Consider the following 23185-nt stretch of genomic DNA (forward strand, 5'->3'; position numbering starts at 1 on the left):
CTACATTGGTTCTCTCTCTGCTGTCCTTCAGCGGGTAGGCAAATACGTTTTTATTCAAGCAGGCCTTTGGCATGCATGCTGGTTTACTGGGCTGAGCACTGTTTCTATTATTTTATTGTTGTGTTTTTTTGTGTGTTTTTAATTAATTTGTTTTATGATGGTTTTAACAAAGTTTTTATTTTAATTTTTAAGTTATTAGCCACCTTGAGTACCATTTTCTTGGTGAAGAAGGCAGGTTGAACCTCAGAGAAACAAATGAATAAATAAGGGAGCAATCCCGAGGTCCCTGGGCAAGTGTCCCAGGGGCTATAGGTTGTTTGGAGTCCCCCTTCCGAGGTTGGAGACAGTGCTGTGATCGCGGAAAGGGGAGTGAGAGATCCAACCCTCTCTCCTACCCCCTCACAGCCAGCACAGAAAGAACTGCGCAGGCTGTCCTCCAAAGTTCGATAAGCAACTTCAGAGGCGGAGGAAACGGGGTGTTCTGGTGGGCAGGGAGAATACCAGATAGGCCAGGATACGAGATATCTTGAACCTCCTCCAGCCTCCTTCCCTCTCCCTCCCTAAAAAGCCTGTCTAGTGAAATCTGCAGTGTGGGAGGACAGGGAGGTGAAGATCGCCTCCGCTGCTCCTCCTGCCCTGCATTGGATGATCAGACACCTCCGAGTTCAGGGGCTTCTGATCACTAAATAAATTTTATCAGTGGTTGTGAGCCACAAATCTTAGCAAGTTTAAATCACATGAACTCATAGAGTAATTTCTCCAGCTGGTGTTGATTGCTCCCGCTTTAATATCAATGAACCATGTGGATTTATACCCGTTAGCCCAGTTCTTCAGGCTTGCTGGGTGGGATGGGTCTGTGGAGTCAGAATAGGTAGCCAGACAACCGGATGTCTCAGTTGGTTCATCTGAACTTACCAGTTTGACGATTACTATTTTAAAATAGCTTGGCACACTATCAACTATGTAGCAGGAAAACACTTGGTCTATTAATGTTTGGGTGGAATTTCACTCGATATGCTGCTCCTCCCTGCTCCAACCCGCTTTGCCTTGCCTTCCCCCTCCCAGCTGCATGCATATCTTTGTGCATACATAGCTGCATCAGTGTTCTGTGTGCCAGAGAGATAGCCTGCACAGCAAAGGAATTTTCTGGAGGGCTTTCTTCTCTGCCACCCTTTAGCCATGGCGGCGAAGGTCCCTCACTGGCATAGCTATCTTCAGGTGATCCTGTCCCGTGAAAGCCAGAGAGTGGAGCATTTCCAGAAGGCAGAGAACATTTTGCTGATTGTACTGGAGAGAGTCAATGCAATGGACCCCAGGTTTATTGTGGATTACACCAGAAATCTGGAAGCCTTGGAATTTGCCCTCTCTGCTGCAGAGGAAGAAGTAGCCATGGAGGTTCCCCTGTGTATTGATGCTGATGCTCTCTTAATGCAGGAATGTTCAGGTGAACAGAGCAACTCTGACAAGGCCACTCATGGGAACTACCAGGTGCCAGGATCTTGTTATTTAGCTATACCCAAGGAAGGAACTGGCCTAGAAAACTGGACCAAAGAAGATGTATCTTCCGGTGTGGTGGGCAGTACCGAATCCAGTGGTCACATCATACCCGGCAAGGTCCTTCATCTCCTTAAAGAACTGATTGTTGCTGCCATTGTTCATTGCAAGCACCAGTCCCTCATCAATCCAGGTACTGTCGGAGAGGGAAACAAGAGGTGATGTGCATGTGTGTGAGAGAGAAATGGACAGACAGAAACTGCACCTTTATGCACACTTAGTTGGGAGTAAGACACTGAACTTAATGTGACTTCTGTGTAAACATGCACCAGCTTGGGCTTAAAGAGAATGTATGGGAGGGTGGAAGGGAAGAAGATATGGATGGTCACTCTGACCAGTATGTTCCTCGGCTGGGGTACATGCACAGTGTGACTCTAATGCAGGGGTGCTCCCTTGAGATCTCTCTCTCTGAATGGCTCTGGTCAGTGGATGGGTAAATGACTATACGTTCCACTGAGCTGGAGAAACAAAGGTTCTTGATTGTGGTGCAGGCATGACATGCCAGATGGTTTTGGCAGATTATATCAATAATGGCAGAGTAGTTGTTACCCACAATGGCGATAAACTCACATTCAGTATAATCCAGAAAATGTGGCGTTTTGAGTCTAGAACAGAAAAACTTGGTTGGAGTTGCAACATTTTCTGGAATACAGGTTTAGGTCCTGAGTTTTTCTAGTATTCCTTCAGTGTTACCTTTGGCAATTTTTCTTTCTTCCTGCTGTAAGGATGGGTGTGGACTCCACATAACTGAAAGCTTCTTACGTTGAGACTCCGTGTTGTTTTGGCAATAGCACAAAACATATCTTGTAAAATATTTCTATAAAAGGAATATATCAAACCACAGGGCAACAGGTCCATTTCAAGGAATGTGACACATGTGATGGCTGGTAAGAGATGAGTCCTGAGGAGGAACCACTCAGGCTTGGAACTACAGATTTGGCTGCTCATCAACAAAGTGTACTCTTGGAAAAATGCACACGTGAAACAGAAATTGAGGCAGGCACTCCTGTATTTAAATGGGGAGGGATATGATCGGGGCAAGATGCTACCACAAAATGTTTGGATGGCCACTGCAAGTTCAGCAGCTCAGCTATTTTCTGTGGTACATCAGTCTGAGGACAGATGAAAATAGGGTGGCCACTTAGGCATCATACAAAAAAAAAGGTGTGTGTGTGTGTACAGATTTACATAAAATGTGCATATGATAATGTATAGATGCACATTTAGAAATAATTACTATAATTTGAAGAAAGGCTCAAATGTCTGGGGCTTTTTACTTTAGGAAAAAAACTCAGCATGAAAGGGAGCTGGAAAATTAAGCATGGGAGAAGTAGACGGAGAGAGGCTTTTCTCCTTCTCCCACTAGATCTCTGTTCATCCAATGAAATTGATTAGCAATAGATCCAGGACAGACAAAAAGAAAGTACTCCCCAGAGTGCATAATTAACTTCTTAAATTTATTGTTACAAGGTGCCATGATGGCTACTGGCATAAATGGTTGAAAAGAGGACTGGACCAGTTCATGGACAATGAGTCTATCATTGGCTACAAGTCAATGATGACTTCTGTATGGAACCACCATCATCCGAAGTAGTTTGCCATTGAATACCAGTTGTGTTGGAGGGTGGGGAGGACAGCAGAGTGGAGCTGTTGCCTTCATGTCCTGTCGGTGGAGTTCCCAGAAGCATCTTTTTGGCAACTGTGTGAAATGGGATACTGGACTAGATGAACCTTTGGTCTGATCATGCAGGGTTTTTCTTAAGCACTCGACCTGATTGGGAAGGACAGCACTGTAACTTTTGGGGAAACAGATACAGAGCAAAACCGTGCTGATAAGACTGCCGTTTCAAGCATTTTAAGTGAGGGCCAAAGCACACATTACTTTAAAGATGAACTAGCAGCTATATCTTTCATTTCTTTCTACTCTAGCATAAGTGTTATGTGCTTCCTACTTTCCAAGTGGTGTGATGTCTAGGGGTAGTGTGGCAGGCTTCGGTTTCCTTTGGATGTGAGCACAATGGAGACTGATGCTTCTTTGAAATATTTGCTTTAATTAAAAACATACAAGCACAGCATAGCAGAAACAAACAGATACTCTTAAAGCAAGCAGCAACTTTGCTAACCGTGCAGCAGATTCCCAGTGGGCAACTTGCATGGTCCTGCATAATAAGTCTTCATCCCAGCTTGTTAGAACTTCCCAGCAATCCTTTCCCCAAAATTCATACTGCAACCTGGCTCCAAACCAGTTACCTTCCCCTTCGTTTAGCTCTGAGGGGTGTCACTTTCTAAAGGCTGGGTCCCAGGGCATTTGGAAAAACATCTGACACTCATTATAGGGAGGACCATTAAAGTTCTTTGGTTAAAATCCATGGCTCAATCACAGTGATCATGCTACACAAACTCACGATATATTATTCTCCAGTCAATGGCATTTGCTCTATCTCCTCCACTTGGAAACAAACTATGTTGTTGTCATTTTACTAGCCATGGCCTGTCGGTAAGGTTTTTCTTGTTCAAGGAAAACCCTGCATTTAGTTCCTGCTTGCTTTTAGCTAAGTGCATTTTTCTCTTGATCCATTTGTTGTTTTTTAGTCTGTTCTGTGCTTCCATTACAGCCCATGGCAACGTTGTCTCATTGCATCAGTCCAGGTGTCTATGTCAAACTAGGAAAGAATTCAAGGAAAGAATTCCAAAAAAATGAATCAGAGTTTCATAGGCTTGCCATGTTTCAGAGCCTGGCTCAGGGGTCAGAGCTCAAACTCTGGTTTCGTGATTCCTTCAGGTACATCAATGTGGAGAAGAGGGAAGGAAGATATGCAAGTCTGGAGCCAGAAAATTTGTTGTGCGGGGGCCTAATGAGGCAGTCAGGGATGGTGACTGGAATATACTGGAGAGGGGCCAAGACCTAAAGGTTCTCCTGCACATACGGCACTGGAACCTTGGATCTTAACGTATTTATTTATTAGATTTCTATGCCACCCTTCAGGACAACTATTTCCCAGGCAGTTTATGGTAAAAACATAAAATCATAAAAGTAGCTTTTTTAAAAAAGTACAAAATATTAAAAAACAAACAAACACAAAACTAAATCAGGAAAAAAAGGAAAAAAGCAAGAAAAAAAAGCAGCAGCAACAAAACCCTGCAACAAAGCTCTCAATAAAAGCCCAGGAAAATGAAAATGTCTTTGTTTGCAACTGGAAAGGCATTACTGTAGCTGTTAGGCAAGCCTCCCTTGGGAGAGTTCCATAAGTAAGACACAAGATGGCAGCTTATGCATCACCAAAAAATGAGGACACAAATTTGGGTAACATTTGCATATACACATTTATATGTATAGATGTAAATTTAGAAATAATCACAATAATTTAAATGGAAATACATCTCTCCACACTGGGGAAGACAGACCAGGTGACCTGTCTGCCTGCTCAGTCTGCTACCAAGGTGCTAACTGTTGATGGGCAACTTCAAGGCCCCGGCTCTCCCTTCTTCTGGTTAAATTTAAACTGAACTCAGATTGGACAGCCCTTAAGATAGAGCTGGAGTGGGCAACATATGGTCTGCAGGCTGCATGCGGACCCCCTGGCCTTAAGTATGTCCACTCTGTCACCTCTGAATTTGCTGATGTAGCTACAGCAGCGGCAAAACAATTGGTAGTTTGCTGCTGAAGTTTGGTGGCAAACTGTGACAGTGGCCTAGAAAGGCCAAATTTAGCTTTAAAACAAAGTGTGTGCTTTTCTCTAAAAAAAAAGCTTAAGGGAAAAAACCCTAAAGGTGGGAGGTGGGGGCAAAAACTCCCCAAAGAGGACTGGGCATGCTTAGTTGGCATGGAGTACTGACTATAGGGGGCGGGGGATGGAAAAGCAGGGTATGGGTGACTGGGGGGGATCTTCACAACAATGGAATGAGAAGCCTGTTGGAGTATTACCCGGATTTTCAGGGCATTGGCTTTGGTCCATCAAGGACACACAAAGCAAGATAAACTGAGTGTACCATACCTTTAAAATCTGGGTTTCATAGGTCACACAGCGCTTGAAAGGAACATACTTCCGGGAGGGGTGGAGGGACTAGAAGTGAACTTCATCAAACTTGTAGGAGATGGTCAACCAATGAGAAAGGTTTGTTTCTCACCCCTGTCCAGTCTTCCCCCTGCTACTACATTATTATGATTGGAGATCAACTAATTCCGCCCCTCCATGTGTGCAGATTTCCATGAAAAAGCCAAAATCCCTGATTCTTGAGTGGGGCATCTGAAGGCTTTCCCTGAAAGCATCCCACCCCCTGAATTTTACAAGTCAAATGTTACAGATTCACTGTGAAGGAGCAAGATTTATTTCTTACTTATGAGTAAACATGTACAGAAGGGGGGATACAGTCAACATTAAAGGCAGGCTACCTCAGGTGAATGAGTGTCCCCACTACTGCAGTAATGTGGGGGTCGCTGCTGCTCTCCTGGAGATTTTCTCAGTGGGAAAAACTACTTAGATTGGGGAAACAAGAGGGAATGGGGCATCCCACCCCCTTGACCACATCACTGCCAGGTCACAGAGGCATGCCCAGGATTTAATGCAGGGAGGACATGACGCACTTTGGCAAAACTGCCAAGGAGCCGCTTTTAGTAAAAAAAAGTTGGAGTAAAAGGAGTTTCAGAAAATGCAGCTTTTTAAGAGGGAATCTGCTGGTTGGCAGCAGATTGGTGATGACATCATCTGTTGTGAAGGACCTTAGACTACTCTAATTTCTCACCAAACCGCTCATGAAGACAGACCCTGGAAGAGAGCATCCTGAAGAGGGCACAGCTGGTTGCCTGGAACCCTAAACAGAAGCATTTTACATTGAAACATTTTCTTCCAAGTCGCAGTAGTTTTGCACTAACTGTAGTTTGTGTTGTTTTTCTTTTCGTCTTCAAATATAGGTTGTACACCATGCCACTTCTCACCTATGGTAGAGCAGGAGTGGGCAACTGCTAGCAGTTTGCATTGGTTCCTCTCTGCGATTCCTAACATGAGTGCTGCTCTGTACTGACTCTGTCTTGACCCTCTCCAGGTGAACTCAGTGCCGAGAGGCTAAAGGAAGATGACATGCAGCTGCCGTTACTGGTGTCCAGTGGTTGGAAAATGATCTGCTTCAACATTGTCCCTGTAATGAGGAGAAAGCAGGGTGCTCTGACGCTCAACGACAATGGGCAAGAAAGGGGTTTCCCACAAGGCAGCGTGAGCAAAGTCACCCAAGAGGCTGACTTCAGTCCTGCCAGCTACTATCACTGGAGGTAAAATGTGATGCTGTGTTGTTCCCAGTGAATGGATCTTAGGGGCAAAGGTCTGTCTTGTAATGTCTTCCAGCTAGAATGTTTCCTCCAGGGTATGCTTGTGGTGCAATAAAATTTCTCTTGAGTGTGTGAAGGAGGACGAAAGGTAGACCTCCAGAAATCCTATATACTGGCCACTGGTTGCCATATCTAACCTACCTTAGAACAAACTTTTCTGCATCTGCAGTCACAAGGTCTGGAAAAGTAGTTCTTTTAAAATGAAAGCAGGAATTCAATGGTTGCCCCCAATTGTTGTGAATTTGAAGAGTTCTAAGATAAATAATCTCTCTCTCTCTCTCTCTCTCTCTCTCTCCCTCTCTCTCGGGCAATGGAAGCAAAACACAGGGGTGCCTTAGCATACCCTGTCTTAGAATAGGCTTTGGGCTAGACAGATAATCGATGGCATCCATAATTTTATAACATGCTATGATGTAAGATGAGGATTCAAAACATTTTGTACCATTCATTGTCATAGAGTAGTCACTGCATTGTCCTAAACTATACTTGATAGCCTCTACTTTAAAACTGCCAGAGATGAAGACTCCACAACTTTCCTATGCAACTTGTTCAGGCATGAGGTTCACCAGCATTATCTGCTCATAAAATCTCTGAAGGGCGGGAATCAAGGAGGCCAGCCTGAGTAAAGTATGTGAATTTTAAAGGATGAAGCAGGTGCTATTTTGAATTCTTAACTGTGGTGCTTTTCATATAGGAATACATGAGATGTAACCATTTCCGTATGGAAAGATGTAGAATTCCAACTCAGGTTCTGCGATTTTATGGAATAGAAAGTTAAATGAACCCTCATTCTTAATTCCATTTGAGACCAAAACACTGTTGCTAAGCTTAGTCCTCCAATCTCAGAATGGAAGCTTAGGTTCTCATAGAGCCTCTGGGTAGTATCCAGTTGTGCCCCAGAGCTAGCATTAATGATGTTGCGCTAGCATTAATGATGTTGTACTAGCATAAACAAGCACTTGCACAATGTAATTAGTGCTTGCTATAGCAATGCGGAAAGGGGTGTGAACAGCGGAAGGCAAGTTATAGAAGGAAACAAAAGATCTTCCAGATCTGCTCATTCACTAGATGCCTTGAGCCGCCCATTGAAGATCTTGGTTTTCACCATCTTCTCACTCTATGAGGATAAGAGTAATCTACTGCGGTCCGGAGAATACTATGATTCTTTCACAAATGTTTTCATTTCAAGTGAAATTTTTTCATTTCAAATATTTCAAGTCAGATGGTCTAGAATAGATTTGGGGGGGCAGATTTCATTATAAATAGATCCTTTGGTGATCATACCTGCCTATCTATTTCCCTTCACCTCTGTTCTAGATACAGATCATTTGAAAAATGGTTCTGGGTACATTCATACAGCTAATATTGGACCTGTGCTTTTGAGTACAATAAACAGGCAGCAAAATGAGTTAGTGGGTGTTTGGTGGATGCACTGCTGATCCTAGGGGTGATCTGAACTGCACTGCTCCCTCTGCGCTGCTTCCTTTGTGGTCCAGAGGGCAATTGCTCTGGCTTATTGTGGGCAATTGCCCTAGAGTTTTAGTGCGGTCTAGCATACTGTCACATCATACAGTTGCCACCTTGACACACATGCCCTAAACACACCGGAGATGAACTCAGCAACAAACTCCTTTCCATACTGGGATGACCTGTGACCAATTTTTGCCCCATGAAAATACTCAAAGCTTGTACGGCCAAGATAATCAGCATAAGACAGACAGATGTAATCTGTTTTTTTCCGGATCGTTCTCTCTACCCCAGCGTGATCACTGTCTGGCTTCTCAGAATCCAAGTCATCTGATCCTTAATGATGTGCTCCTCTAATGATCAGTATGTCATCTTGGAAATAGTGGATGGAGCAGGAGTACGAGATATGTCTTGGGGTCAACAACTGACCCAGGGGGTATGTTTGACACAGTTAACTCTAAAGATTGAGCCCAAAGCTATATCATGCGGTAGTTGCACAGTATAAGGCCATTATAATCTGACCAGTTTACAAGAAACCTTTCCCCCACAGTTTTTAGATTTGCCATGGTTGGAAGCAAAATCCCAACTGAAATGTGTGTGTGTGTGTGTGTGTGTGTGTATACTGTATATTCATTTGATCAACATGTGCAATGAGAAATGATGCATTTTTCTCATAGAGGCGGTGACTTTTATGAGAAAAATGCAGTGAGTTCTGAAGCCTTTGTTTTTGTTGCAGCTGAGTTTCAGATGAACCATGCTGTCCGTCACCCTCAGGCTTTCTCTCACAAATCAGTCTCTCTCCTCAGTGCATGGATGAGATGCATCTCCCAGAGAGGTTTTAAAAGCAATGAAGACGAGCCATTAGATTTTGCCTGAACAGACAGGAAAGGCAGGAAAGACAGCGGGTGGGAAAGCCTTGCCTACAATCCAGGCTACACATTTGTCAGGAATATGAATGACTGCAGTACAAGGAAGGGTATGGGTTTGACCATTATGCTTATGGCTGATTTATATGTTCCATCTTTGAAGATATTTGCAGATGAGGGAGTGACTCGAACATCTGCATACCTGCAGCAAAAATAGTGCACACTGTGGTAAACCTGGGTAAAGTCAACATGTTCTGGGCAGTGTTTTTGGGTCTGCCTGTCCCACCCCTGATTGACAAGCCTGCTTGTCTACATTGCATACACATGCATAGCATCCTATGCATATTCACCCAGTGATGCAGTGTTTACTCCTCAAAACTGAGAGGATAGAGTTCATGAATAAGTATGCAGGACGCATGTGCCACAGAGACATTAGTGCAAATGTATGATAGCCCTGTCCATCATGTATTGACTTTATCCGGTTTGCCAGAGCATACATCTTTTGTTTTATTGATATGTATTAACCTTGCCTATAGACAAATCTGTATACACTGGAAATACAGGGATTCGGGGGAACTGTGGTTGAGATCTCTGTGAGCGCTTTGCATATTATGTGACTTCTTGTGTTACCAGTTTGGAAATAACGCATCCATCCTTGTTTTTTTAAAAGCTGGCAGTGACCATAATCTCCACAGTACCTGTATCCCATATGAAGTCTTCTCCTTACAGGGGGATCAGCTTAGAGTATTAATGTGCTGATTTAATTGTTGACTTGCGTCAACAGTCCACTTCATGTCTGAGTGAGAATTTTGGCACTGTTTGCCATGGGTTCTCCTCCTGTGAAGATTTCAACTTCAAGCTACATGTTTTTCTTGTTTAGGTACTCCACCAATCGCCCCATCCTGAAACTTGTCCAAATTCTGAGTACCCTAAGGGGGCATCGCCTGGATAGTCTCCGCCTCCTTGACCAAGTCAACCATGAGAACTGGAGAGAGGAAGGCAAGAAAACAGGGCTTACATTTCACCACTTGAAGGTAATTTTTTCCCCCCTGGACTGCTTATCTTGATCCTCTTGATGTGCTTTATTTGCCACAGAGCAAGGAGTGGTTTCTGCCATGGTAACAAAAAAAAAAATTGTGTACTTGGTGAATATGGAAAAGTCAAGCAGCACTGTTTCCTCTGTCATTAAAAACAACAATAATCTCCACCTTCTACTAAGGGCGCCATCACACGACGCTTTTATTGTGCACTCATGGTGATTCACTCACAGAAGTTTGCAGGTCCTTTTCATGATGTCGTCAACTTCCAAGGTACATACAGCAGTATTTCCTGGTTATTCCATGTTTAGAAGATCCAGACATAATGAGGTATTTAAATACCCCGGATTTTCCCTAATGTGTACATTCGGCGTTGTGCTGTTAAACAGCCACTAGATGGTGCTGTTTCATTCAGATCTATGGAACATTGAAAATTAAAAACTTAAATTTTTTCTCAGCAATCACATGGTCATGGTCTAGGAACCCGCAATAAATGCAGAAAGGCTCCACAATGGTAGGACTGTGAGTTTTTTTTCTTTAATGTAGAGATGCCCTGCAGCAGGGTTCTATTGCTGTTTCTAACCCCTAAATCGGAAAACAGGCTATAAGACAGGGGTGTCCATCCTCTTTTAGCCCAAGGGCCAAATTCAATTTCAAAGAAGGTCTTGGGGGATGCATTCCAATGGTGGGTGTGGCCAGAGGCAAAAGGGGTGAGGCCAAAATATCCCAAATGCCAGTATATTTTAGCTTTAGCTCTTCCTGCCAATAACTAAGGTTCAGGAGAGTCATTTCAACATTTTAGAATGGGGAAAAACTGCACAAAAGCCGGGAAACCACCAAATGATCCATGGTCAGGGAAATGGGGTGACCTCAAGTGGGCCAGATTTGACCTGCAGGCCTGAGATTCAACACCCCTGCTATAAGATTTTGCATCAAGATCCTTATCCCTTCTCTGCCTTTGATCCGTTCCCTGCAGAGCCGGAGAAGTGTCTTGAGCAGCAAATGGAAGGATGGGGAAACATTGATGTACAGGCAGGAATTGAGAAGGTTGAGTTCTAGGGCATCTCTACATTAAAGAAAATATCCACAGTCCTACTGTTGTGGAACCTTTCTGCGTTTACCACGGGCTCCCAGGCGGTGGCCACCTGATTGCTGAGAGGGGAAGTTTTTAATTTTCAATGTTCCATAGATCTCAATGAAACAGCACCATCTAGTGGCACAACAATAAAGGTACACATTATGGAAAAACTGGGATATTTAAATACCTCATTATTTCTGGATCTTTTAAACATGGAATAACAGGGAGATACTGCTGGATGTGTCCTGGAGGTTGACAACTTTGCAAAAAGGACCCGCAGATGTCTGTGAGTGACCCCACCATGAGTGCACAATAAAAGCCTCATGGCACCCCTAGTCTCATAGTAGTTCTGTGACCTTTATGTGCAATACTGTAGGCTGCTCTCTCCACACAGTAGCAGTGGTAGTGAAACAGGGCAATAGCTCTTCAACTTTAATGCATGCAAATATATTTGCTTTTGGCCTTGGGCAAATGACTAGCTCTCAGCCCAGTTCCATATTTGCAAAATGGGCCGAATGTGAAGGCAAACACAAGAGCCCTGTTCAGTCATTGAGCCTCACATGATTACAGTCATGCCAGGGAAAGAGCAGGGCCATGCCTGTTGGCTCCGCCCCTTCCAGCCACACATTGGGGGCGGTGATCTGCAGAGGGGAGCCTGCTCTACCTGTGTAGATTTCCTGCATGATTTAGAACACTGGTCATGCAGGGTTCTGAATCACATGGGGAGCAGACAGATGTACAACAGTGGAGGCTGGTGGCTGTGATGTCAGTGGGGCAATGAATCCGCTCCGGGTTTCAGTCAGAACTCTAAAGGAGCTATCCAAGGTTCTCCACACCTTGGATAGCTCCTTTAGAGTTCTGATTGGTTCTGACTGAAACCTGGAAAGGATTTATCGCCCCACTGACACTGGAACCACTGGCCTCCGCTGGTGTAGAGAGGACTCCCCTTTGCAGATATTCTCCCCAATGTGTGGCCACTGGGGGGGAGGGGCAGCAGATGATGTGATGGAGAGGACAGAGCCAGCAAGCATGTCTCCACTCTGCCCCTCATGCAATTGTCGTGTAAGGCATTGTGCCTGACCTTGGCTAATAAAAATGGTTAAATATTTTGCAAATTAAAACATGTTTTGAAATTATAAGTGGTAGCAGTTCTCAGATGTTCTCCTAATGAGTCAGGGGCCTCCCTTCTCTTCTCCTTTGTTCTATTCAAAGGCAAAAGAATTTTTTTCAGTTCTTGTTACACTGAGGGCCAAATCAGGTGTGATGTGGGAGTATCAAGATTGGAACTCCTGGCATCTTTTTATTTTGCAAAAAGCCACCACCAGGGAGTGGGTATTTATATCAGGGATGTGTGTGTTTCCATGATAATGGAAGGAGAAGCAAATGGAGGAGTACTGGATTTTTAAAAAGTAATCAGCTTTGCTGCGCTTTGGTCCATGCAGGGCTCCACGAGCGAGTGCTCCACACCAGTAAAAATCGCTTCACAGAACATACTTCTGGTTGGGGGTGGGGGTTGAACATCATCTGACTGGCAGGGGCTGCTTAACCAATAAGAGAGGCTTTCCCCCACTCACTCTTCCGCCTTTCTCCTTTCCCCTGAAGCTCCAGATGCACCTGCATTTCAGGAGCAAGCCTCATTGATCACAATGGGAGTTACTTCTGTGTAGACACATACATGCTTATGCTGAGAAAGATGGGGGTAGGGGAGAACACAGGGATGGGAAACCAGCCCCCTTTCTAACCTGATGCTGCACAGGATCTCTATATGAAAGTGTGAAGTAGTTACTTCCTAAGACAATAAACCAGACAACTGGGAATTAGAGCCTCGAGATTGCACTTTACAGGATTTAAGCAATTTGGGCTTCAAAGTGTGCCATTTCAATTGAGGGGGAACTCTGTAAATTCTGATGTGGGCATTCAGGGGACAAGCCTCATCGAGCACAATGGGAGTAACTTCCAAGTAGATACTAATTGGTTTGTGCAGGGACAGGAAATACACAGGAAGCACCCCTTGACCAGGGTCATGGTGCAAGGCACACCCCTGGGCAGGGCTAGCATACCCGAGGTAAGTGCGGAGGTGGGGCACGCAGCAACTATACCAGGGAAAACCTGACTTAAGAAAAGAATCGGACTTTAAGCAGTCTCGGGAAATCCATTTTTTCCCTGATAAGCTCCAGGGTAGCTGCTGGATGGCCACGATGTCATATATCCCTAATGACCTCCAAACGCAGCCTACTCAGAGTAAATTGCTCATGGAGACGCCCAGGTCTGTGGTGTGGAATGTTTTTTAACCTTTCTGCTATATGCTGTTTCCTCAATACATATCTTCCCCTACCCCAAGCTATGATGGTTTACATGGAGAGTAAAGCATATTGGTACAAAACAGGTGTCTGCATGTTTTCCCTTCAGTGGTTAATAGCAGCTTTGAGGGCAGGGTGGATTTGCATCTGGAAATTGGTGTTGGAATAAAGCACGGGTCCCCAACGTGCTAGCACCTCCAATGGCTCCTGCAAATGGGTCCCTAACGTGGTGCCTGCAGGTACCGGGAAATGTCTTTAAAAACATTTTTTTGTGCAATTCCCCCCATTTTTAAAAACTATATACATGGATTAATATGAAGTGCATACAACTTTCTAGTAATTATACAGGAGTTTCAGCAAACATGGACCACATATCCAAATAATTATTGGATATCCAAATATTCCATTTGAAGGTGGTGTCTATATGCCACCCCTTCAAATATTGGAAGTATTGTAAGGTCCTCAAAGCATCGCATTATAGGAGGTGAGTGTTTATCCTTCCAATCTTGTAATATCAGTCTTTCAGCTGTCAAAAGGGTGTAGGGAATCCATTTACATTTACCATTTGTTAATTTCCATGAAGCAGGTAAATGATTTAAAAGAGCATGTACATCAGTGAATATTAATTACTGTTCCAGTACAAAATTTATCTGTGTAATAACCCCATCCCCCAAAGAGGCAATGACTGGACATTGCCAAAACATATGTTTAAAAGAAGATTTGCTGTATTGCACTGCCAGCAATGAGCCAAATTAGAAAATCCCTTATTAAAGAGATGTTGCAGTGTACAACAGACATGAAACAAAAGTTTTTGCTGAATAAGACACAGCCTAAGATCCATGGATGTGACAAGTAGACACTAAAGCGGTGATCCATTGATCAAGCATTTTGTGGTGGTTCCCACAGCATGGTCTGAAATTCCCGACTGTGCCCGCAGCTCCAAAAAGGTTGGGGTCCCCTGGGGTGAAAATCCTGTCACCACTTGTATCATGGCTCTGATCCAAACCGTCCCCCAACACCCGCAGTCCCGTTTTGAAAATGATGGCAGGAGCTCCAACCAACTCCTCTGTCACATCTTCCTGTGCCACATATTCTAACTGGGGTATGATATGATGGGCAAATTGTGCTTATGCCACTGTTAGCATCTAGACTCCTCAGAGAAGCTGGCTTACATTTTGAGAACATCAGGTTAATAGCTTTGAAGGAAGCACTAGTGTTCTGCTCTGTGTACTGATCATAATGGCTTTAGGCTGTGCTGTATGTTTTCCATATTGTACCATTTCAGAGTTGATCTTTTTACAGCAGGAGATTCTATGCTATTGAATGGTTTGCATTTTATTTTAGGACGTGCTCCATCTCTCAACACTCCAGGGTAGAGAACATAGAGCAGCAGAACGTGTTTTGCAAAAACCTGGGTGTGTGCCATGTGGCTTACAGGCAAATTGCCTTAGTTATTGCACCTTTTAATTCTAGCTAACTGTAAGATCATTCTAGGAAGGAGGCCAGATTCAGAACAAACACATTTTAGAATTATGTCTTGTTTTTGTTCAGCTTGTTTGCAAATTCTATTCTTAACTGCTTGGTAGTTTACTAAGCTTACCTTATTTGCCTTAACCTCATGAGTTGCTTTGGTTTGATAAAAAGCTGATTGCTTGTAACGTTTACATTGTGTGTCTTTTCACTGCTGAAAGAAGTGCCTGGGAAACATTAATGTAGCAATACACTTCAAAAGCAACAAGGACAAGGCTGGCCTCTTCCATGATGCAGGCTGAAGGTTCCACCTCAGTCAGTCCACTGATTTTGGGTGACATTTAGGGATGGCTAAATGGGGATAATATTTCTCCAGAGCAAGTTACCCCTAGTCCCTAACCCCATCAGCCTCTTGCAGTGGTGGGGGAAGTGTGGAGATGGCGCCTCTGTAGAGCAGTCACTCTAGAAAGCTTGCGCACAATGTGCATAGGGCTCCTGGGTGATGCTCCATCCAAGGGAGAGGGACAAAAAAATTAAGGTGAACAGGGAAGTGGGTTGCATACACAATAATGCTGGGCAATCATTTGCCTGGGAGATAGATTTGGGAGGCCTGTAATATAGTTTTCTCAGCTCAAAAGGTTGATTCATGACATTTCCGCAAACAAATGATACATAAGAGTCAAGGGTCACAAGTGCCGCAAAACCACTCCAATTACCAGCCTACACAGGCCAGCCAGCCTTCCCTACCTCTCTTATATGCATTATCCATGCACCAACACATAGAACCAACTCCTTAATTATCAATACTAAGCCTGACACCTTTGTTTTTGGGAAATGTCCTGAAAGTAGATTTGTGTTGTGTCTTTTTTTCTGCATTGTCTTTAGCAACTGTTCATCTTTCCTCCTAGATGGTGTTGCTCTGGGCCACTCACTTTTTCCCTACCCCTGAAGACTGGACAAACCTAGAAGGGTCAGTGTATCGTCTGCTAGTGATCTTGCTTTGCTGCTTGGTGACCAAAAATCTTCCCCATTTCTTGTATCCAGAGCAAAATCTGTTCCAGGATGATGGTCTGGACCTGAGCTCTTTGTACCCCAAAGTGGAGAGCTTTGCTAGCAACCCTAAGAATTTCCTAAAGTTCCATCTTGTCATAAGAGTGAACAACACATACCATCACACGGACAATGGTCTAAAAGCCTTACTTCATCTCCCTGCTGAAGACAAAGCCTACTGGGGGACTGCCTTCTTTGATATGCTCCTCAATAAGGTAATCTATCCATAATCACAAGGTTTGCAGTTTACAGTCAGATATTCAAATGCTGTCTTTTGGCCTGCGAATGAGATCTTGGGACCTGGGACCTATGGAGTAAAAATAAAAAAACCTCAATCAATCTGCAGTGGTTGTACTTGGGACCTACGGAGTCCCAAGTTCAACCACCGAGGATTGGTGGAGGTTTTTATTTATTTTCTTTCTAAAATTTAGATGCTGCCCTAAAGCACCATTCCCAGGACAATTTACAAAAATAAAACATAAGAATCAAAATAAAATGTAAGTTATTACATGTTAAAATAACAATACATTTAAAAAACCTGGGAAAATAACAAATGTCTTTGGTTTTGAAAAGATAGTAATGTTTGGGCCGGGAATTCCATAAAGGGGATGTTACAACTGAGATGACCTACTGACAACTAGTTCAAATGGTTGGTTATATGTTAATCATGGGCAAAGGTTGTTTCAAAAAGTATAAACAAATGAATCAGTTCATATATGGTGACGTGTTCATGCAATGTGAAATCAACACATACGCAGAGTACACAGGAATGTAGGAAGCTGCCATATACTAAGTCAGACCGTTGGTCCATCTAGCCCTGTATTGTCAACACTGACTGGCAGCAGCTCCCCAGGGTTACGGTCAGGAATTTTTACAGCCCTGCCCGGAGATGCCAGGGATTTAACCTGGGACCTACTGCATTGAAAGCATGTGCTCTGCCACTGAGCTATGGTCCCTCAGTACACAGTTGAGTGTCTCCACTCTAGCACCCAAGACCATTTGAAAGCAGAACAAACTGATTGATGATGACTGAGCCTTGGATCAGCAACTATTCGTTTAGATGTTCACAATCTAAATTTCACAAATTTTGACTAACATTGAGGATAAAGGGTTTTTATTAAAAAAAAAAAAAAGCATTTAAATATTATGATAAATTATATGCCAAACTTGGGACCTGGATGTCCACAACTCCTTGAAATTACTTGTACTATGAAAAAATCCCATTGGCTTAATGAACTTGGCTTAGCTTCATTCCTGTAATTCAAGCTATTCCTTTGGCTACAGGGAAAAGTTAATGGTGTGTCTTCTGACTGATATATGGGACTGAAGGAAAAACAGAGCTAAAAGACAGATTTAGACTAACAGCTCTTTCATGCCTCACCTTGCAGCTTTTCCCTGAGGCGGTAGCAAAATACAGTGGCTGTTTCTCTTCCCATTTTCAAGAAGTAGAAGAAACTTATTTTGATAGTCACTGATGAAGCTCTTATGCCATAATAAATTTGTTAGTTTTTAAGGTGATACAAGATTTTTTTTATAAGTGTCCAAGATTCATGTTTGATGGTTCTACATATATCTTTCATGGGCAAATTACATGTTAGTGAGCTGTGTGTATGGAAGTCCCAGTAGCCCCTTTTCCATTGCAAAATACCTTCAGAAGAGGGGTTTCTTTTGGCACTGGGGAAAGGATGAGTGATTTCTCCTGTCAGACGTTTCTCTCCTGAAACACCTCCCCACAATTAACTGGGATGCTGAAATGTCCTGTCTCTGCTTTACTGTTCTAGACCCATGCCTAAATTACAAACACAGGTCTGGAATCCCATGGGGGCAAAATCAGCTTTGTGTGAGCACTCTTGGGAGGGACAACAGGGAACCTAGGCTGGCTGGGGAAGGGTTAAACAGCTCCTTCCACCCACTCTGCACTGTTTTTGTTGTTGAGTGACCCCTCCCAAAGATACTTTGCAACACAGAAGGACCTGTAGCTCTGATAGATATGGCTCTTTATGTTTAGACAGAAGTAAATCCCACTGTGTCCAGTAAGGCTTAAAAATAGGATTACTAAGGGTGCAATCCTATGCATGTTTAGACAGAAAAAAGTCCTGCAACTCCCAGCATTCCCCAGCAAGCATGGAGAATACTGGGAGTTGTAGGATTGTGCCCTAAGTCAGACTGAGGGCAGGTGTGAACCCACATGAGTGAGGGGGCAGCAGCATTTCATCGGGGTCTGGCATCAGTATCCCGTTGGTGTCTAGTGGCCAAGACACACTGAGAGGAGTGTAATGAGAAGGCCACCCCAAAGTGGTTTGCTGTAGAACTCAAGCAAGGTTGTGTGTAATGTCTATGCATGTGTGCAAGAAAAGGAGAAGAGGCAGCCCCATGAGGAGGAAGAGCCATCAGATCCGCAGGCTGAAGAAAATATTCAGCAGAGAAGGCAACGCCTATTGCCAAAGCAGACCCCTCCTCTCTTCTGACAGATATTGGCCTTCAATCTGCCCTGGGAAACCGTTGAATGGTGGGATATAAATCCCTTAAATAGGATATACATTAAATAAATAATAAATAAGTACTAGTGTTCTAGGGATGTATACAGACAAGTTTACCCACCCCAGCTCAAGAACCACTGGTTCCTGTCCCTTCTAAAGTGTCTGTAGGTCTGTTCAGTTTAGAAATGCTTGTGAGGTGGTTTTTTGTGCAGTTTTGCAGCAGTGGAGATGTCACTTAATGTAGTTTAACATCTAACTCCTCATTCAGTTTCAGGTGTACCTGATTACGGACACACAGCGTATTTCTGCTATGTCAAACATCTTGTCAAAAACCAAGAACATTGTGAACAACCAGAGCTGAAAAATCAAAACGGCCATACCTGCTGGGTTGACTTGCTGCAAGTTTAGCTTATTTCCTATGATCAAAATGCCTATCTGCTGTTGACTGCTTACTTGAGTTTTTGGCTCTCATCATAATTGCTTTATCAGGAAAACACACACACATACAATGACAACTTGTGATTGTAACCGGGTGGCAATCATCAGGTGGCAATTGCATCTTTCTGACTGCTGTCTTTTACAGAGCAAGCAAATGAACACAATCATCTGATTTTCTGTGTACAAATGTATTGCAACAAGTAGGTGACAGTATTATGATACTCTGAGTCTCAGCAGGAAAAGCCAGGCCTGTGGAATTAGCAGAGGAAGATGCAAGCTACCTCCAAAAGAAATGGGGCAACTTTCTTTTAACTTCTTCCAGCTGTAGTGGCTACACACCTTTGCTGGGCTCATGAAGACATGGACAATGGTCTACTGGCATTCGTGCAGACCTCCCCTGGTCCTTCTCCTGTGATGGTTGAAGATGTGAGGGAGAAGGACACAGGTTCTTTTAGACTGATGACTTTCAAGTATCTATTGCTCCAGAAGGAAGTTCCGCTGCTCTCCCCTACTCTGACCCTAGTTTGTAGTACATCTGAGGAGAATGTAATACTTGTGGGTTCTTCCTATGCATATCAGTTTATACTTTAAACATAGATCTGGCACACTGAGACACTTAAATGCAGCAGCCATTCTGAAGACTATGATTGTATCTAATAATATTACCTGTAATTTAGCTGTAAAATATGGTGCTTTGTTGGAAGCAGAGCCTTACAAAAGCTATGCTGGGCCATATATAATGCTTGTTATTGCAACAGAATAATATGTATTTTTCTGCATATGAAGAATTCATGAAATAACAGGTTTATATTTGTTGTGTACTTGTATCAAAAGGTGTATGTGTTTAGGGTGCTTCCATATAGTCCGAGTTACGTGTAATTATGGTGCATATGTTAATTCATATTTGTGGGAAAGCATATAGTACTAATACAGTTCTGCATGAAATATGAGACCTGATAATTAATTTAATTCTTTTCTTCTCCCCAGTTCTTGGCTCAAAGTTTTATTCTAGACACTCGCAGTAAATACATAATTTACAGATGCCTGCAAGAAAAATTCAAAGTACTTCACAACATATATGTAATAATTTACGCAATATTTGAAAAGTTAGTTTTGGAAACATGCTTGGGCCCTGGTTTGTCACATCAGTGAGAATTAGGCTCTAAATGCCAGGCTCAGGAGTGGCACTGATGCAATATTGGCCTGCCACCATACTATGAACCTCTGTAAATATATCTGCAAATATTTGCAAGAGCTGTTTAAAAATCCACATGTATCCCAGAACCCATTATCAAAAGCAATCTCCTTTTCTCCCCAAACACCCATTGAAATCCCATTTCCCTGCAGCCTAACCCTTCAGTCACCTCAATGTCCACTGGAAACTCTAGGACCACAAATTCCTTGAAACTGTGAATGATAGTTCCAAATGCCATTATGAGGTCATGTTCTATAGATTCTTTCAGGTTTTTCTCTCTTTTTCTAATGCATATAAAGACACAGAAAAGTAAGACTGAATGGTAATTTAGGCCTCCACCCAATGAACACAGGTAAGTGCATGGTTGCCTAAAGTTAATGTTGTTAAAGCTTGCCAGAGCTGGGTACTCCTCTTTCCTTGCCACTCACCTGCAAATGATTAGTTTTAAATTGAGATTTTTTTTTAAAATGGTGAATATGAAGGGGAGGGCATATGTATTTGAGTTTTCTAAGGGCAGTATCCAATACTGTCACTGCGCTTCCACTAGTTCCAATATGTCTGCAGGGCCTACCACTAGCACAACAGGAACCAGTGCTTCTGAAAGCAACCCTGGAAACGAGAGGAAAGATATTCTGACAGAAAAGTGGAAATCTTTTTATGTAAGCACAGAGATAGACTTTGTGAAGCTCAAGCACTGGAACATTTTATGGTGGAAAAAAACCCAGTCAGAATTGTTCTAGCTCCCACGAACTCCTGTACAAATGCTGAACTTTGATCTGATTTGCTGGCATTCATGCAGGGGAAAAAGGAGACATATCCAGATCCGTTGATCTTCAAAATGCCATAGGGCAAGGGATCAAGCAGATTTAAACAAGCGAGGCAGCAATGAAACAGCATCTAATCCCAAAAGGCTTATCTGAAGAGAGAAGTTTTGACAGCTCATTTAAAATGGCCTTTCTCCTGGATCTGTCACTCAGAAGTTGATAATTGATTCCAGCCTGGTAGATAGTGGGTTTTTGTCCTCACATCTCAAAAGAATAGGAAGGAACGTATGGAAGAAGGTGCCCCTCAAGTATTCTAGGGCCAGACCATAAATGGCTTTAAAGGTAAGCACAAGCCCCTTTGTTTTAGTGCAGAAAAAATTGGCAGCCAGTGGAACTTATATACAGCTGGTGTTATGTGCTCCATGAAAATAATGCTATATATTAATCTGGTAGCATATTCCAGACTGACTAGGCCAGCCTCACAAAGAGCACATTTGCAGTAGTCAAGCTGAGAGGATACCAGGACATGCACCACAGTTTAGATCCCTCTTTTTTAGGAACACAGCTGATGAATCAGCCAAGTTAATAAAGCATGCTTCTGGCCACATCTTTACCCTTAACACTATGCTTGGATCTAGGCTCACTCCCAAACTATGCATTTGATCTTTTGGGGTGGGGAGTGTGACCCCATCCAAGGCAGGCACTTCCACCACCCCACTGGAATACATTTGACCACTATTGTTGGTTTAGGGAGAGGATCAAGTCCTGGCCATACCAAAGACAGTTTAAGGGAGACCCTTTTCTCCATGTTGTATAACATGGCAGCAACACAAATTATGTTCCCAGTAAATATGAAACAGCTTTAATGAGGAAAAGACTAGTTTAAAAATATTTTAAAAATATGAATGAAGCAATTCAAACTGTAAGGTTTTTTTATGTATACCTATGGCCATTCAAAAGGAACCAATGCATTCCAATGGTTATTGTCTGTTTAGTACATCCTGACTGAAAGTGTTGAAAGAACTGTATAGCATAGAAAGAACTGTAAAGCCTGGGTTGTTTCATTTCTAAATGGGCACTGGAATAGGAACATTATAGAAGCTGCCTTATACCGTGTCAGACCATTTGTCCATCAAGCTCAGTATTCCTCATTCTGATTGGCCTCGGCAGTACCAACAGTTCTCCAGGGTTCGGACAGGAGTCTGTCCCAGCCCTTTCTGGAGATGCCAGGAATGGAACCTTTTGCATGCAAAGTGCATACTTGAGCTATGACTGTCTGAATGTACTTAAACAAGGGTGATTGGTTGCTTACTAGGTGGTTTTTTAAGCACTGTTCACAAATGGTGAAAGTATTGACCTTTCAAATGGCCATTGGAATGAACTGGGATGGGTTGTGATTCTGCATCCTGACCTGCAAACCTCAGAATAAAACTATGGCCATTTCGGAAAGAACCAATGCATTCCAATGTCTATTCTCTGTCATTTGTTTTAGCATATCCCCAACCAATCAAAGCATTTTTACCTTTATGTGGTACTTCCACAAGTCCCTCCCTGACTGATACTATTGATTATTGTGACCATCCCATTTGCACATAGCTGACATTGGGGGCTTCCGGTTGGAGGATTCATAGAATCATAGAATAGTAGGGTTGGAAGGGTCCTACAAGACCATCGAGTCCAACCCCCTGCTCAATGCAGGAATCCAAGTCAGAGCATCCTTGACAGATGGCTGTCCAGCCTCGTCTTGAATGCCTCCAGTATGGGAGAGCCCACCACCTCCCTAGGTAATTGGTTCCATTGTTGCACTGCTCTAACAGTCAGGAAGTTTTTCCTGATGTTCAGCCAGAATCTGGCTTCCTGTAACTTGAGCCCATTATTCCGTGTCCTGCACTCTGGGATGATGGAGAAGAGATCCTAGCCTTCCTGTCTGTGACAACCTTTCAAGTACTTGAAGAGCGCTATCCTATCTCCCCTCAGTCTTCTCTTCTCAAGGCTAAACATACCCAGTTCTTTCAGTCTCTCTTCATAGGGCTTTGTTTCCAGTCCCCTGATCATCTTTGTTGTCCTCCTCTGAACCCTCTCCAGCTTGTCTGCATCCTTCTTAAAGTGCAGTGCCCAGAACTGGACACAGGATTCCAGATGAGGCCTAACCAGTGCTGAGTA

General features: G+C 43.2%; 1 protein-coding gene across 1 annotated transcript; it reads left to right on the forward strand.

Moving 5' to 3' along the window:
- Positions 1–1081: 1081 nt before the first annotated feature.
- On the forward strand, positions 1082–20012 carry MAB21L4 (mab-21 like 4). Its single transcript, XM_084842017.1, has 5 exons — positions 1082–1687; positions 6598–6820; positions 10091–10244; positions 16004–16360; positions 18894–20012. Exons 1-5 carry the CDS (start codon positions 1180–1182, stop codon positions 18984–18986), a joined length of 1335 nt encoding a protein of 444 aa, XP_084698143.1. The 5' UTR covers positions 1082–1179; the 3' UTR covers positions 18987–20012.
- Positions 20013–23185: the final 3173 nt, after the last annotated feature.

Source organism: Heloderma suspectum, chromosome 3 (assembly GCF_057233095.1).
Source record: "Heloderma suspectum isolate Gila_16-S chromosome 3, 16-S_ref, whole genome shotgun sequence".
Taxonomy (NCBI): domain Eukaryota; kingdom Metazoa; phylum Chordata; class Lepidosauria; order Squamata; family Helodermatidae; genus Heloderma; species Heloderma suspectum.

Excerpts from the sequence above, each read along its gene's own strand:
- MAB21L4 (XM_084842017.1), top strand. The coding sequence starts at position 1,180 with ATGGCGGCGAAGGTCCCTCACTGGCATAGCTATCTTCAGGTGATCCTG. Across the intron at positions 6,821-10,090 it reads GCCAGCTACTATCACTGGAG|GTACTCCACCAATCGCCCCA; the intron begins GTAAAATGTGAT and ends TTTCTTGTTTAG. Across the intron at positions 16,361-18,893 it reads TTGATATGCTCCTCAATAAG|TTTCAGGTGTACCTGATTAC; the intron begins GTAATCTATCCA and ends CTCCTCATTCAG.